At 37.6% G+C, this 16,586-nt stretch overlaps 1 protein-coding gene across 10 annotated transcripts in view; it reads right to left on the bottom strand.

Moving 5' to 3' along the window:
* Nucleotides 1–16,586, bottom strand: part of ADGRD1 (adhesion G protein-coupled receptor D1) — a 172,703-nt gene that overhangs the window by 124,794 nt on the left and 31,323 nt on the right. For all 10 annotated transcript variants that reach the window (XM_080405451.1, XM_080405455.1, XM_080405453.1 and 7 more), the window contains 8 exons: nt 14,465–14,644; nt 12,985–13,239; nt 9,400–9,464; nt 8,464–8,619; nt 5,179–5,238; nt 3,800–3,917; nt 2,786–2,896; nt 1,019–1,094 (listed from right to left, as the gene is read on the bottom strand). In XM_080405451.1, coding sequence (XP_080261577.1) covers nt 1,019–1,094; nt 2,786–2,896; nt 3,800–3,917; nt 5,179–5,238; nt 8,464–8,619; nt 9,400–9,464; nt 12,985–13,239; nt 14,465–14,644 — 1,021 coding nt within the window. The remainder of the gene's footprint in view (nt 1–1,018; nt 1,095–2,785; nt 2,897–3,799; nt 3,918–5,178; nt 5,239–8,463; nt 8,620–9,399; nt 9,465–12,984; nt 13,240–14,464; nt 14,645–16,586) is intronic.

Raw genomic sequence — 16,586 nt, 5'->3', positions numbered from 1 at the left:
CCTCCATTTCTTCATGTCAGTAAGAAATATTGCACACTAATGTAAAGGTTCCTTTACATCCACCTGCTAGGAGCTTATTTTTGAGAGACCAGGGTAAACAACCAAACAGCTGCCTACTTGATTTAAAAAATGCCATTCAGTAATAGCTGTGTGATTACCTCATGTGATCAATCTGGTCATAAACCAGGATTCTTTACCTTACCCTAAAGTTCACAAGTGAGTTCCTGCGGTCATGACGTTCCATGTAACTGTACATAAACAAAGGAGGGCAATCCCTGACATTCATGACAGCTGAGATGCTGCATCTTTCCTTCCTCTGACACAAACACAGCAAAAAGTCGCAGACTGGAAAAGACTTGAGAGGAAGTGTAAACTAATCTGTGTACCCCAGTGAAGATCAAATAAAACCATAAAGTCATACTAGCTTAAAAGGAAAGTATATAATAATTTACATGAATGGTCTCCAAAATTCCCTGGGGAACTGTATTGCTGAGAGGTATACAGGTCTGCATGCACTTTGTCTCATCTGCTAGTGATTTCATTGACGCAGCTTATAAAACAAAAGGTCTTTAAAACATTGCCTGGTCTCCTGTTATAAAATTACCTTGTGGGTTTCTAGGATTAGGATTCAGATTTTATCTAAAGAGCTACATGATGTTTTCTTACTCATTTCCTTTAAGTGCAAGATCTATCTTTATGTGTGTCAGGAGAAAAGATGTAATTTCCTTTTATGAGACAGATTAAAATTATGAAATTCTAATACCAGATGTGATGAATGGAAGGAAAAGACAAAGAAAGACAAATGTGTCACTACAGGGATCTATTTTACTACAACATAAAATAAAATATCTAAAGGAAGCTTCAATCTCTCTCTCTACATGTCCTCAATATTGCAGAATCAGGATTATGGCTAGTAATTTATTTACAGTTGATAATGCCATTTGGTAATGACTGTTTGAAGGTGTATCACTAAGATAACAAACAAGCTGTTACAGCATGAGAAGTCTGAGATACTTACTTGGTATCCATAGGGTTAATATTATGAAAGAAATAATGCACTTCATGGTAAAGCAGGCCAACAATGGTAATCCAAGCTGTGGAAAGGAAACAGGAGTTATTCCCCAGAGCAACAGTTCTATGCAAGGAACCTTTCTCTCCTAGACCTGAAACTCTGCGTTAATTAAGACCCTTGATTTCTGTAGACTTTCATATCTTTGCTTATTATTCCTTTAAGTAAGTGAAAAAGTACGAACATTTGCAGTGCAGCACAAGGGACAGATATCAAAAGCAAAACAGAAGGATGCCTGCCCTGCACAACTGTACCTCTAAAATGAGTTGTTAAAATAATCCGTTTGCAATTGCAAATCCCCCACATAGCACTAGAAAGTATCACATGATATACCAGTCAATGTCTCAATAGTAGCTACACTAATCTCAAGGTTACTACACGACCACCTACTTTAACTGGCAGTTTATGAAACCCAGACATGGGCAACCCCTTTCCGCTTTGGCTGTCCGTTTACTGCCTGCATTCCAAGTATTTATGGGTACACCAGCATCTCAGTGAAGAGACGTGAGTATTTTCTAAGTGTTAGTGATGCAGATGTCTTTTACTATCTCTTTTGCCAGGTTCCAAACATTTATAGTGTCAACTGTTTAAGGTTCACATTAGCTCATTTGGACAGCGTAGAAGTGTGGCCTGAAAGCTGAAACTACTCAGAAGTGAGCTTTAGCTGGGGGGGGGAGAAAAAAAAAAAAGTGTTAAACATGTAATGGGCTGCATTACTTCAAAATATCAAGCATGGTAATATTCTGAAGAGAAAAAAAATGCATAGTGAGAGACTTAAAGCGGGAAAGGAAAAAAGTCCCCTCACATGCTATTTTTAGCGTTACAAGCTGGTTAACAATTATAGTTATTCAAGCCTCAGAGCATTTGCAAAGAAGTCTCCAGCCAGCGTCCCCTGCCAGTGCAAAGAAACAAAGCTATCATCCCAAATCAGGTAGTCTGTTCAGTAATTATTAAGAGTCTTTCTCACTGCATAGGTTATCTGCAGCTAACTTTGCTCTTCGCAAATTGGGACCAACCTTCCTTTAACAGAGGTGACTGAGTAAAGTCAGATTTTCAAAGATCTGAGGATGTAGGTAGATATTTTTGTAAATAGGTTCCTTCAATCCCTGATTAAAACATAGATAATTAACTTCAAACACTGTTATTTTAGAGTCATGAATAAAGCTTCAGATTTTTGCTATACCTTGCTTTTGAGACTGAAAATTTTAGCCTAGGTATGGATTTGTGACTTCTGCATTTTTGCCTTGACTGTAGTCTACACCTTCATTCTGTTTCTGTAGCTGCTGTTGCTTCAACCTGTCATTTTATAGTTCAATTTCATAAAAAATTTTAAGAGCGATTTTGCATGAAGTAGTAAGTAATACCTGATCTGACATCCTGGAATTTCTTAAATATCACCAGTTCACATGATAACAATTTATGAAATTACGACTTCTCTGATGTAAAAAGATGCCAAAATTAAATGGCTCCAGTCTCCGTGGCCCAGCTGTATTACTCAAGATTAGTTTAAGTAATACGAAAATTCTACCACATTAATCATTCATTAGTATGACAAGACAACTGCTGCTTCTTTAGAGCTAGTACAATCAACAGTGATCAAATTGGTTACTTGGAAAAATAAAGCAAACCAAATCCTGTTTTCAAGCAATTTCAAAAACTGCATTTTTGGATATCCTGTTTACATCATTCCACTCCTCCCTTTAAATTTTTCCTTACCTTTTTCATTAAAAGCTTCACTGGGAATGGAAATATAACTCTGTCCTCGAGATGGAAATCGATAGTGGGACAAATTCAGAGTCTGAGGATGTATTTTGACCAAGGCATAATCTGTGTGATAACCCAAACAAAAATATGATAAAATCAATAGTCTCTACCACCTACTTGATTATTTAACCAGACTTTCCTAACAGCTATTGGAAGACATGAATTTAAAACCCCAGATGTTTGCAGAAAGTACTGCAAATTCCCTGAGTATAAAAAAACGTCCTTTATATTTGACTCTTATGACAGAGAAGGTGGTACATGCACTGTTAATATACCATGGATCACTCCACCCATGCTCAAATACTGAGCCTGCAAAGGCAAGCAAAACACATTGATAACACACTTTTCCACTGACATTTGAAGGCATTTCAGACCTGCACTGCTCCATTTGAGAATGCCAGTGTCCAAGTGAGTATGTGCAGTGATTAACGGTACCATTGACTGCTCAGGTTATTTGCCCCCTCACAGGGGTCTCACCAAGGCAGAGCAGAATGCCAGAATAGATAAGCTATCTTTGTTACCTGTAACATCCAAAGACACAGATGCAAGCTAAACAGCAGTAAAATAAAATTCTCCTAAAAGGTCAAAACTATTCCTATTATTTTGCAGTTTCTTGCAAAAACCTTGCAAAATTAAGGTTTTGTAGCATCCAGACATCTGCAGCTTCAAAGGGCTGCATAAGAGCTCTAGGTTCTTCAACTACCTACTAGTGTAGTATTACTAGATTAATTTAATGGAATTCATATTCTAAACTCCCTCCCCAAATAATCTCAAGTACTGTCAGAGCTGATTACCTCTGGAATGACTGCACAGCCATCTTTCTACAACTGAAATACTGTTATGCATTTAAAAGAGAAAAGTATCTGTTTTGATTTCCTCCTTCATGTTGGCAAAGGAGAAGTTGCAAGCACAGAAGCATTTAGGACATCCAGACAGTCCAGAGAGAAGATTTCTACTAAATCCTACCTGCAACAGATGATGTGCCTTCAACAGTTAAAGGTAATAAGTTTTCATCCAGATTGTGTGTCATATGAGCCATCACACTGTCAATAGTTTGAATTAAACTTCCAAATATGCGAGCAGTCTGGGGGAAGAAGACAGACAAGGCTCTACAACAAAAGAAACTGCACTTTACAGCACAAACTGCCAAGGTGCCATGTTATATTCCCATGTGGCTGACCATTCAACTGTCCGAAGACAAACACGACTTTCTCCACAACCTCTTCCACATATAGTGGATAAAACATAACACAAACTGATGCCACCCTGAGCCTGACCTTATAAAATACTATGTTTTATAGAATGCCTCCAAACTACTCTCTTCTCCCATCAGCATTTGACAGTCAGTTACACTCAGGATTCAGCAGAATGAGGCCAAGAACTGAGCAGATTTTTCTGACAATATATAGAGACTAGTATCAAATCCTTATTGGAATGTAAGCTGAGACACTGCACTTTGGCCTTTCTTTCATCTTTTATCAAAATGGTCCCCAGTATAAAACTACTTCTGAAGAGTTTGTATGTCCCCTGGAAAACAAACCTCCAGGCTGAAACCTGATCCATAAAATCTCAGAGTGAATTTATGTGTCAATGAAAAGGAAATCTATTTTATCTGAAATCTATTTACATCAGACATGCTCAAGGATTTTTAGGCTAAGAACTTAAATCAATTAGACATCTTTCCATCTTAAAATCATTTTAGGCTTCAGTAAGATCTTAATTTACTTTAACCCCTCCTTCTCTCAGTTTAAAAAGCTCTCTGTTTTGAAATACATGCTCCCTTACGATTCAAACAAAAATCTCAGGAAATTCCTGGGTTCCTCCTGCAATTATTTCTCTGCACTCTAAAAGGCAGACCAGAAGCAAAAGAACATAGATAAAAGTTACTTTTCCCTACATTAGGGAAAATCTCTCTCAAAGCTTCAGTTCATAAACAGCTATTATCATGTTTCACATGCATTGAAAAACATAAATCTACAAGATAAATACAAAGTTTTAAATATCAAAGTTCAGTGCTAAAAAAGGAGTGATTAAACACTTACTTTAGTGACAGCATCTGTTATTTTATAAATACAATTTTGTTTAATTCATCCTGAAATATGTGAAAACAGCAACAGATAGAATTTCCTTACTTTAACCCTTAAAAAAGCATTATAAAAGAAAATTACATAATTGTCTTGTCTGGGGACCTTTACTGTAAATATGAAAGTGACATATCAGAAAATACTAAGTCATACTGCCAAAAAGTCCTAACAAGAATAATAATGGAGGTAACCAGTTTCACCACTATCCACGTGAGATTATGCAACCAAAGTAACTGACAAATCTAATCCCATTTGTCTTACCTCTGGTACATCAGTCCAGTTGGGCAATGACAGAAAATCTTCAATAGCTTTTAAAAAAGCCTAAAAGATAAATAAAACTATATTATTTGATTACATCTCCTGGCAATGATCCAAGGCAGATCTCTGCTAGGGTTTTCTTAGGTTTATTTTAAGATGACAGTCCCATTTTCATTCAAGTCACAGATTCATCACTGCCTGCCAGCACTCTCATCATGTTCTGCATGGTGACATTTTCAAGTAATACTTTATTTATTAAAACTAACAACACTGTGAAACTCCTAAATTGCAATCATTACACTACAGCTGAGGTGACAACACTGGAACTAAGACTAAAGTGAACTTACGCTCTTGTTCTATCTAAACTCATATGACATTAATACTTCTTTTCATCTTAAGATGACTAGCTATTGCAACAGCAGTAGATAAATATCTCTGTTGCATCACCTGTACAATTTATTATCTGCTTAACTTCTGTACTTAAAGGGTGGGTTTGAGTCATGGTGGGCACTCAACTGCTCAGCACAATACGGTCCCTGTCCTAAGGAGTCTTACTGATGAAGACAAAGAGAAGCAGGAGAAAAGGGAGCACAGAAAATTACACAAGAAAATCCCTACATCTCTCGCTTAAACTTCCCTGTTAAAATGTTTTTAAAGCATCAACTGAATATAGAAAAGTTCTACTGAGAAACATGGAAGAAAGCTGCAAGACTTCTGAGCATAATTTTACAAGTCATAATACACAAGGCAGTACCAGAGCTTTGCTGTATGAGCTTGCTTTTGGGCAGCATAAACCTCACAGCCCCTCTCATTCAGTGTGGAATTCTACCTGGCATGCACAGAAGTCATCCTAAACCCAGGACCCAGCCCAAACTGCCCACAGCACTTGGTGAGTATCTCTTTTCAGGACACAGCACCACTCCAGAACTACTCCAAGAAGGATGTGTTAGACCACTGGAAAGGGAGGGAAAGCAGGAGTGCTGCAGCTCCCGAGTAGAGCAGCATTATAACAGAAAGCACAAGCCCGATCTGTAAGAAGCAATGCATTATATATGTGTGTCAATAATCAGAAAGTTTATTGCATATCACTTAAATCAAATTTTCTTGTGCTGTGAGGCGTATGACAACCAGGACAGAGATAATTTTACAGTTCTGCTCAGTGCCCATCTTACAGGGAATTAGCTGCAGACAATACAAAGCCTAACCCTCAATCAGACAAATGACAGAGTCTGTATGTCTGATCAGGACTGTTGTGTTTACTTCACAAAACAGCTTTGCTAAAGATAATCATGTCCCACATTTCTGTCTGCAAATCACTTTCATGGCACACAAAGCCACATCAGATAGCATGAATGAGCAACCAAATGGCAACTGAAATGATGTGGGAAACAGGTATGATATCTGACAGGATGATGTCCCATTTTCAATTTAAAGCCCACACAAAATTTTCAGCAAAACAAAGGAAATAACATATTAGAGCTTTTTAGAAGGGCTTTTGCTACATATTAAATGTGATCCATGAAATCCAAGCTTTACAGTTCGCAACTGCTAAGCTTTTTACACAAACTATCAATTGCTGTCCATGTAGTTTTCAGAAGCATTTATTTATATTGTCTGAGTAAATAAGCCTTGTCACTCTGGTATTACCCACAGGCTTAAAGGAACAATCACTACTGAGTCCAGAGCGGAGTACTGTAATAATAGCTTTCTAGCCTGCTGAAATCGGGGAATTAGATGTCCATCGTTTTACAGAAAGCAAACTTTGTTAACAGAACATGACCACTTGTCCTCATCCTCAGCTTAGACTGCAAAAAACTGCTTCCCCCCAGCCCCCACCCCTTGTGGATTAGCTTAAACAAAAATAAATTACTTAGTTAAGCTTTGGACCTGATCTTTCCATGAACCAGTTTCAGTGCAGATTTGTGATATGTCTGCACAGGAGTGTTGGCTATGATTGGAACCCAGCACAAGATAAAGCTACTAACTCACACAAACTAAGGACACCGCCACCACAAACAGGCCCGCTCCCGCAGTGTTCCACCTCCCACGCAGAGCTGGCAGAGCAGCGTGTGTGCCTGCCATTGCACAAGAATAATGCATAACTTTGCAAAACAGAAGCCATAGGAAAGGCAAAACTTTCCTTCTGCTTACTACAGGAGCAATCAATGCCAAGAAAAGGTCAGGCAGACAGCAGCAATTGAGAGCTTTTTAGCCCTCTAGTGCAGGTGCGAAACTCGAAGATACTAAGTTACAAGTTTACACCTGGGCAGTTACTCCTTGCCAGACTGATAGAGCTCCCTGCATCCAAGCTGGTGATTACTAGGTCCTTGATAGTGATCACTAGGCTACTTCCATGCCTCCACTTCGCTGCTGTCACTACGCTGATTAAAGTGTTTATGTCCTACACCTGACAGACAACTGTCAAACTGCTGCTGGGCTATGCAGAAAAATGGTGATTTTTTTTCCAGAATTATATAATCGTCATTAGATATACTTAAAAAATTGACCAGTTATTTTTTCTTCCATTTCTGGCTTAATTAAGTAACTGTTTTTGATGTGTGGTCATGGTGCTAGGTATTTATAATTTATAGAATCATACAATCATTAAGGTTTGAAGACACTTTTAAGAACAAGTCCAATTAACCCAGCACTTCCAAGCCCACCACTAAACCATGTCCCTAAGTGCCACACCTACACATCTTTTAAACACCTCCAGGGATGGTGACTCCACCACCTCCGCAGGCAGCCTCTTCCAATGCCCGACAACCCCTTCTGTGAAGAAATTCTTCCTAATATCCAGTTTAAGCCTCCCCTGGTGTAACTTTCCTCTTGCCCTGTCGCTTGTTACCTGGGAGAAGAAACAGACACCCCTCCCTGCCTACCACCTCCTGTCAGGCAGCTTAAGACAGCGATCGGGTCCCCGCTGAGCCACCTCCTCTCCAGGCTGAACACCCCTGGATCCCCCAACTGCTCCCCATCAGACTTGTGCTCTAGCCCCTTCCCCAGCTCTGCTGCCCTTCTCTGGACATGCTCCAGCAGCACCTCAATGTATTTCTTGATGTGAGGGGCCCAAATGCATTAAATATCATCCCCAAGAACTAACGAGAACGTTTAGCTATTTTCTCTGGTTGAGATTCACCTTCTGCTACTTCCTAAAATAGCTACCTACTTTTTTCACATGTATTTTCTGCAATCAGCAAAAAACTTTCAAAGCTGCATTCATTATTCCAGCTTCTGCAAAAATTTCAGGGTCACCTGGCTCCACACACAGATGTGAAAGATACTTACCTCTGTCAGGCTTAGAGCAGTATTTTCTGACAAGGATTTGTTGGGCAAGCTGAAGGACATGTTCTCCAGGTAGCCCAGCATGCTGTCGGGGGAGCGGAAGTTCCCTCTCTCCTCAGTCAGATTAGTTATGATGGGACAATAGGCATTTGTGGAGAGCTACAAGAGAGAACACAGAAATTGTTCCATATGGCAGTCATTATTTATTGTTTAAAATATCTGGGGGAGCAGGGAGTATAAAAGGGAGTCTGGGGTATAGCAGACTGCTGCGATTACACACAGGAGGCTACGTAAGCGAAGGGAAACGGAAAGCACACAGACAGACAGAGAGGATAAACAGAACGTACAGGCACAGCTTCATTTTTTCATTAGCAATTCAGGTCCTATCTGCCATGGTTTCCTGAAAGCCTCTGTGAACAAGAAGAAAACTAATACAACTTTGAAAATACACTGCAATAGCTAATTGCACATAGTCTAATTACAGCTAATTGTACGTATTCTGCATATGAAAAGTTCATTTTAATATTTTTCATTACACATTTACTAAACAGATGAAAACTAATATTATTATTGCGGTGAGAATTTTTTTTCTAATTTTAAAGGAAACAAGAGGAAAAATTGGCAAAGTGTTTTTGAATGTCCTATAGATTCAAAGTTCATCAAAATATTACAGAAGTTTCTAATTTTTTTCCCTTTTTTAATATAGAAAACAATTTTATTTAACAATGAATTCCCATTATATGTCCTACATTAAGACATCTCTAGTATTCCCATCTTCCAATGTGGCTAAAAATTATCCCTATGCATCTCTGAAAGTGTTTATAATTGGGATACTAAAATAAGTGTCATTAACGAAAACTGTAAAGTAAGAAGGGTTTGTAACTCCACTATATATACACATTCTGACATTATAGAAAACAGTTATGAGGGCTGTCCTACCACAGGTTTTGTAGTGGTTGTCATCACAGACCATGGAAGCGTTGAAGACAGCAAAACTTGCACACCTGGGGAAGATACATACACAAACAAGAGTGTTAACAAATCTGATATTCCCGTTGCAGGTTGAATCAGTTCTAACTGAAGGTAACATACTTGCTGTTCTGAGCATATTGCTTATCCACAGTACTGTAGCTATACAGGCTTGTTTAAAGCATTTTATTTATTGATTCTCTCATCAATTTTACTTCATCATCTTTAAAGAGATGAGAATTGCAACTTGGTTTGAGTCTTAAACACTTAGATCTTTGTAAACAGGAAATTTCAGATGTTATAACTCAAAAAAAGGACAACTGTACAATTAAAACATTGGCAACCCTCTTCCTTGTCTAGCTCTTCCCCCAACATTTATGCAAAGTATTTAGGGAAAATTTAGGAAAAAAAAATCCTATGTCTTATCAGAAATAGGTAATAATCTGTAGGCATTTTAGACAATTTCATATACAACCTTGCTCTGTTACTGTATATGTGATAAACTGGGACTGGGAAGACACAGACACTAGGGAAAGAAATGAGACGCAGGTCTCAGCTATTTCCAAATGCTAATGTTTACTTATATCTTGAGTCTAAACTGCTTGAGTGCCAAATAAAATCACACCCATGAAGGCAAGTTCAGAAAGACTTCTCCACATTAAAAAAAAACTGTAAGAATTATTCAAAGCCAATGGGAATACTTTCATTGCTTGCAATAAATTAAGGCGCCTTCAAATAAAAGAAAATTGGCAGAAATGGTGGTATACTAAAGCTTTTGGGGCACACCAGTTTTGCATAAAACAAACAACAGGGGTCAAGGAGTCAAAACAAAACCTTCATTAGTAGTTTAAGCATATTATAGGTAATGCCTGTATTAGGTGTTTTTCAAACTAATTTCAAGCAACAGTGAGGTTGCTATTAATCAGGGAGGCTTTACTAATAAATGTCACCCACTAGCACTATATGCATTGAAAATTACCAGATGAACATGTCATAAATGATTTCTCAAGACAGAAAGAATAAACTAGATTTTGAATGGCTTCCAGTTGCTCCATTTTAAAAATATTGATTCCTTTCTGTGCAAAGGGATTTATTGGTCATTTATGATAGATTAGAAGAAAATTTTATTTCTCTATGTCTCACCAAGACTTTATATTTGCCAGGAGTGTGGTATTTCAGCACAGTCAAACAGTAGTTGCATATATAGGACACATTTTTTTCACAGTTCCAAAAGGAATGTAATTATTCATTTGATTAAATACCAGTCTGTCCTATTAAGTTTCTTACGTTAAACCACGTTAGCTCAGCTTCAACCCTGCTTTAAGTCCTCCAAAGTCAATACATAGATAACAAGAATAATTCTTGTTTACTATTTTGATTAGTATTGTGCTATACATAGCTTCCTCTGAGAACATTCTAACTTCATCCATCAAATTGGAAATTTTATATAATCTGATCTGTCCATTACTTTGAAGGAAAAAGCAAAAAATTCAATACTCCACATTTCTCAAGTGCTCCAAATCACCTGAGCACTTTATAAGAAAACTGGCTTGAAATTCTTCACTTACAAAAAATATATATACCTGGCATCCCTTTACATTTTAATTCCTAAGGCCCTAGAAAATACATGAAGCTTCACTTTCAATTAAGAGTCTAGAAATTCATTTTTCCACAGAAAACTGATAGTTTCAGATGACCCTGAAAACCTGTGAACTATGGGTTTTAGAAAAAAAAACCACCACCTAACATCATGCAAATTGCAGTAAACTCACAAAAGCTCACATCTCAATGTATACATCATGGAATTTGCTATACAGCCTTCTGAAAATCTGCCAGGATTGAAAGGTAGGATACAGGCAAAATTCTTTACAACTCTTTAAAAATTTAGACTTTGGCAGAACCCAAGGGCTCAACTCCTTCTGCACTGTTTCAAAAGCCAGCTACAAACGTTCATGTCCAGTGACCAGATATTTTGAGCACCAGTAATAGTCTTTCCAAACAGAAGCAAAGAGGAAAGAAGTATAAATCTAAGACCTGAATAGGATTTGCCTTCGTGGAAAAAGCTTTTCCTGATGCCTTGATTACTTGTTAGAGTGAAGATGGGAGGGTGGAGGGCTTCAGACAACTGTTGCTGTGAGTTAACAAGAATTCAAGGAATCAAAAAAAAAAAAAAAAGGTTGTTTGTCTTTCTATAACATTTTTCTGACAATGAAACACAGCACACTGTTGATGGATCAGGTCAATCTGAAAATCTACTGCTGTTGAGTTTAGCAACATAACATTCTTGAGTTACACTAAATCAAACAATGTGATTTATGGTAGCTTTTAGTTGGACAGTGTTACAGTAATCCTAGATTGTTGTGAGAGATAAAACAGCCAAATACAAAAGCATTTTTTCCAACATTACTAGATTATAATAAACTTTTTTTATTTTGAAACTATTGCCTGTATGAAATGAATACCCTCCCAATCAGAATTGTTGAAGACTTTCATAGGAATTACTTTTTTAAATAAAAATATTTAAAAAAAAAAAAATTGTATGAAATTGCTATTATTTGTGTGGCAAAGCAAATAGATTGCTTCATTACATACCAGATGGAAGGTTTTCTTTTTCAGTGACTTCAGTTCTACATAAACTAGTTGATACTTTCTTTTCAGTAAAATATATTTTGTATATATTTGATTGCTATAATCAAACCTGGAAGTCAAACACATATATTCTCATTTCCAGGCAGGCATCAAAGTTCTGTGTTATCCAAAGAGTCTCCATGGTGAAAATGGTTCCCATGGGTTTAAAAGCACAAGAGTTATGAGTGTAACTGCTTTAGCTCTCAGTAACCTAGTAAGAATAAATGAAAGCAGGGGAACGGCCAGCAAACCCAAATGTTCCAGATGCCTCATAGCTGTATCCCCAAGATGGATGTTTTCTAATTGCTGTTCACACACAAGCACTTAATAGCAACAGCATTTCTTGTAAAGTTTATAATAAAGATCCACAGAATGTCAGACAGGGTTTACGGGCCAGTCTTGTAAGTCTTTGTTCTAATCCTGATTCTTTGCCTTTTATATTATATTTCAGCTGAGAACTTTCTTTTCGTTCATAAGCATATATGAGTTAGTAAGTCTTTATCATTCCAGGAACTAGAGAGATAACCTTTATTATCCACATCTGCTTGAATACAGAGTGACTTGGCTCTAAGTTACACAATAACCAGAACGCAAGTTAGAAATCTGGAGTCAGTCTTTCCTAATACTGTTCTGCCTCAAGTCTAATTATTGCTCCTCTTCTCTTTATACCAGGGCATGTAACAACGGCCAAATACTTCAGGTCCTGGTAAATTTTTGTTGCATTTTTAAGGAGCTAAATCGCAGGATGAAAAGACTGCACACCCAAAGACAGCGAAGCATTTCAGTGACATTCATACCTGACTTCTTCTGCCTCTAAAAATTACATTCAGTAGCTGAAAGATGCAAAATGAACACAAATTCTACACACTAAACATCAAATCAGCATCTTTACAGAAGATGAATTATGACAACAGTGCATACACTCACCAATGGCAGCTGTAAAGTACTGCTCAATTTCACTGGGGGTGAGTGCCCTTTCCCATATAATGAATTCATCAAATGCCCCGTTCACATAGCGCTTGGTTTGATCCCCCTCTGTCCCAGTAAGTAGATTTGCACTGGGGCCTCCATAATCATAGAAAACTTTCCCATCTGGATCAGTTGTGTTTAGAGTTCCATTGACATAGACTTTCAGTCCTTCTCTTGATTTCCAAGTAAAGAGAATATGAGTCCAATAAGGACCTGCAAAACATTAAAAGTCACAGCAAAATCCATGAATCAATTCCATTTAGAGTTTTTCCTGTTCAGTATGTTTTTGCTGACTTGCACAACGCTATAGAGCTGTATAGGAATTGCTAAGAGTGAATTATGGGATGCTGATGTCATGTATATTAATCTTTATACCCATGGGGAAGCTCACACTTTGGCAGAATGCCTGTTAGCTTTTGTCTGAACTCTTACTTTGGCTTACTGCAGTTTCATAAATTATGCTTGCCAAGTATTATTGTCCAAGATTTGAAGTCTCTTCAATACTGTCTCAAAACTCAGTTCAGCAAGAACTGCATAAAGACTGCAAGAACTGGAGAACAAGAAAATAGACTAAAAGTTGGCACAGTTTCTTTGTTACACTTGAGATGCTGAAAACATAGTATTAATTTTCACTTGGATTGGATAATCCATAAATGCGTGAATTATTCTTACCATTTAGCTGCTTTTCTCTTTAAATAAGATTTCTGAAAACTCTGCTACTATGAGGTGAGAGAGTCCTATTTTACCGATGTACAGGTAGTCAAAATAAGGCAAGAAAAGATTAAGTGATTGGCATTACCAGAAGACCTAAATTCGCTCCAGTTGCTAGGTATTACTGCTCCCCAACAATACACAGTTTAGATAGAAGCAGTAAGATATGTGATATACCAATGTGTTTATTAATACTATGCCATGGCATACAAAACTTGACTCTCAATAGATAACAAAATGACCAAAGCACTAAACATCCAGTTAGATAGCTACCAAACAAAGTCTTAATTTAGGAGGCAGTAGGGGACAGCATACATATCTAGTTTTAGAATATACTGAGAACTGTCAGGGATTAACCTTAATTCTTCACTCATGTTTCCATCTAAGCAATCTATCTATTCACGTCAATAAGAATTCCACTTTGGAAAAAAATGAGACTTGGGTCCATGGACTGCTACAAATGGAAAACGTTCTGTAATACTATATAACTTTTTTCTCAGTTTGTACTTTGTCTCTCTCCACATCAAGAGAGTTCTTAAGCACAGAGCTCTGTAGCTATTTTTATATATCCACTGCTTTCTTGAAGCTGTGCTCTTACCACTATATCTCTCCCGCAAGAACAAATATAACAAAGAAATCAAGAAAAAATAAAAAATCAAACCAAAAAAACCCAACCAACCAACCAACCAAAAACTAACAGAAAAAAAACAAAACAAAAACACTTTACCTGGCGGACTAAAGCTTGCTTTCCACTTCATCATTGCATTCCCACGGGTATAAAATTCCACTGAACCTTCACCTTCATTTGAACAGATTTTGAAACCACTGGAAATAACTTGTCCACCATAGGCAGGGAGAGACTTAGCGTGCTGGTCTTGAGTCTTCCAGAAAAATGAAAATGTTACTCCTGATGAAAGCAAGTAAGAGGATTTTAATAAAAAAAAACAAGTGGAATTAAAAATTTCCAATACTGTAGAATACAGAGAGTGGGAATACTTTTGAGGACAGATCATCCACTAGCATAAACAAGGACAGCATTTTTGAAATCAACAATGCTCTGAGAGTTTAAACCCAATAAACATCTTTTCCTTGGTTTCACATCACACACACAGGACAGAGTAGTAATCATTGCTTCCTGAGTAGCTTCTCACAAACTAAAGTTCTTTGAGCACCGAAAGTAATGAATTTCTTACAGATTTATGATTCCATTCCCTTTGCCTTATACCTCCAGTCTCCTGACCCTTCTCATTCTCCTGTCATGATTCCCTTTTCCTCCCGTTATTTTATTTCAAAAGACAAGTTGCTTTCATACCTCATATCCTCCACTTGCATCTACTTTTTTTTTTTTTTTGATGTTCACCAAATGCCAGCACAGCCAGAAGCAGTACATTGGCTGCTTCCAAACTACTGATGTGCTAACTGGCTGCAAGTATGCCCATGCTTATTGAGTAGCATCCATTGCTAATTACACTTTAATTCTTCTAAGCATGTTATTACCTGTGTTTTCACACTTCAGTGCTCCAATAATCACTGAAACCAAAGAATCAATGTAAAAGAAAGGGACAGCAACATATGCAGAGCCACAGTCAAAATTCTGAGGTTCCCACCTACACAAAAATCAAAGAATTCTTCACAAAACACAAGTGCAATCCTGCAAGTGCACGTGATTCACTTTGTCCACAAATAATCCTGATCAAGTCACAGTAAATTTTACCATTACACTGTAAAATTGAAGAGCTCTTCAGATTGCACATTAATACAGAAATATGATTTCTTTAAAATGGCTTGTTTCTTTAATAAAGGTTACCTCAAAAGGCTTGACTGAAAAAAGCAGCAAATCAAACCTCCCTTGCACAATGGAAATTCATAGTGGCTCTGCTGTAGAGGTTCTGCAGTCAGATAGAATTACAAAGAAAATGGCTTGACTGAACAGCTCCTAAAAATGTTCATCTCAGAATTTATGATACAAAGTGCTAACAATAAAAATCTGAGTTCAGAGCATGTTGAGAAAAACTTTATGATGTATAGAAGTGGAAAAGGTTTTGCCACAAAAAAATCATAGAGAATTAATTTGGCAATGAGCCTGAAGATTATCTAAACTGCCTGTTCAAAGTAGGGCCAATATCAGAACTAGATCTGGTTGCTCAGAGCTCAGCTGAGATTTTAGTGTCACCACAGATGCAGATCACACAGCCTCTCTGTGCAAACCATCCCAATATTTGACCACCCATCCTGCAAAGAAACTTTTTTCCTTAGATTTAGTCAGAATCTACTGTGCTACAATGTGCCTGCGTTGCCTGTCACATTTTCATTGTACATCTCCAAGATTGTTTAGCTCCATCTGCTTCTATAACCACCCATCAGGTAGCTGAAGACAGTCCTTCGCATTCTCTTTTCTTCATGGTAGAAGGAAAAGCCTCAGCCTGCCCTCCCCTATCATATTTTTCAGCCCCCTAAATCATCTGCTGGTCTCACTCTGGCTTCTCAGTTTCTCTTGTATCAGGGGACAAAAATGGGACATCGCACTTCAGATATGCTGTCATGAGTGCTGAACAGAGGGGAATAATCACTTCCCTTAACCTGCTGACCATGCTCTTTTCACATGTAGTCAAAATACATGTCTAGGTGATCTTATAGTTAGCAGTTCTTCAGGCCCACCAGGCAGTATGAACTTTGCCAATTTGCTACCAGATAGCCCAGCAGTAATTAATGAAGCACTCAAACTATTACGTACAATTCTTGCTGAAACCACAGGGTTTTCTGTGTTTCATAATTTTATGATTAAAGATGGAAAAGCCTCAGAGAGCTCACGACAGTCATCAGAAATATTCCCCCACTACTAATCTGGA

Source organism: Falco punctatus, assembly GCF_963210335.1.
Source record: "Falco punctatus genome assembly, chromosome: 1".
NCBI lineage: Eukaryota > Metazoa > Chordata > Aves > Falconiformes > Falconidae > Falco > Falco punctatus.
The sequence above is the reverse complement of the archived record's forward strand: the minus strand, read 5'-3'. Positions and strand labels throughout refer to the sequence as shown.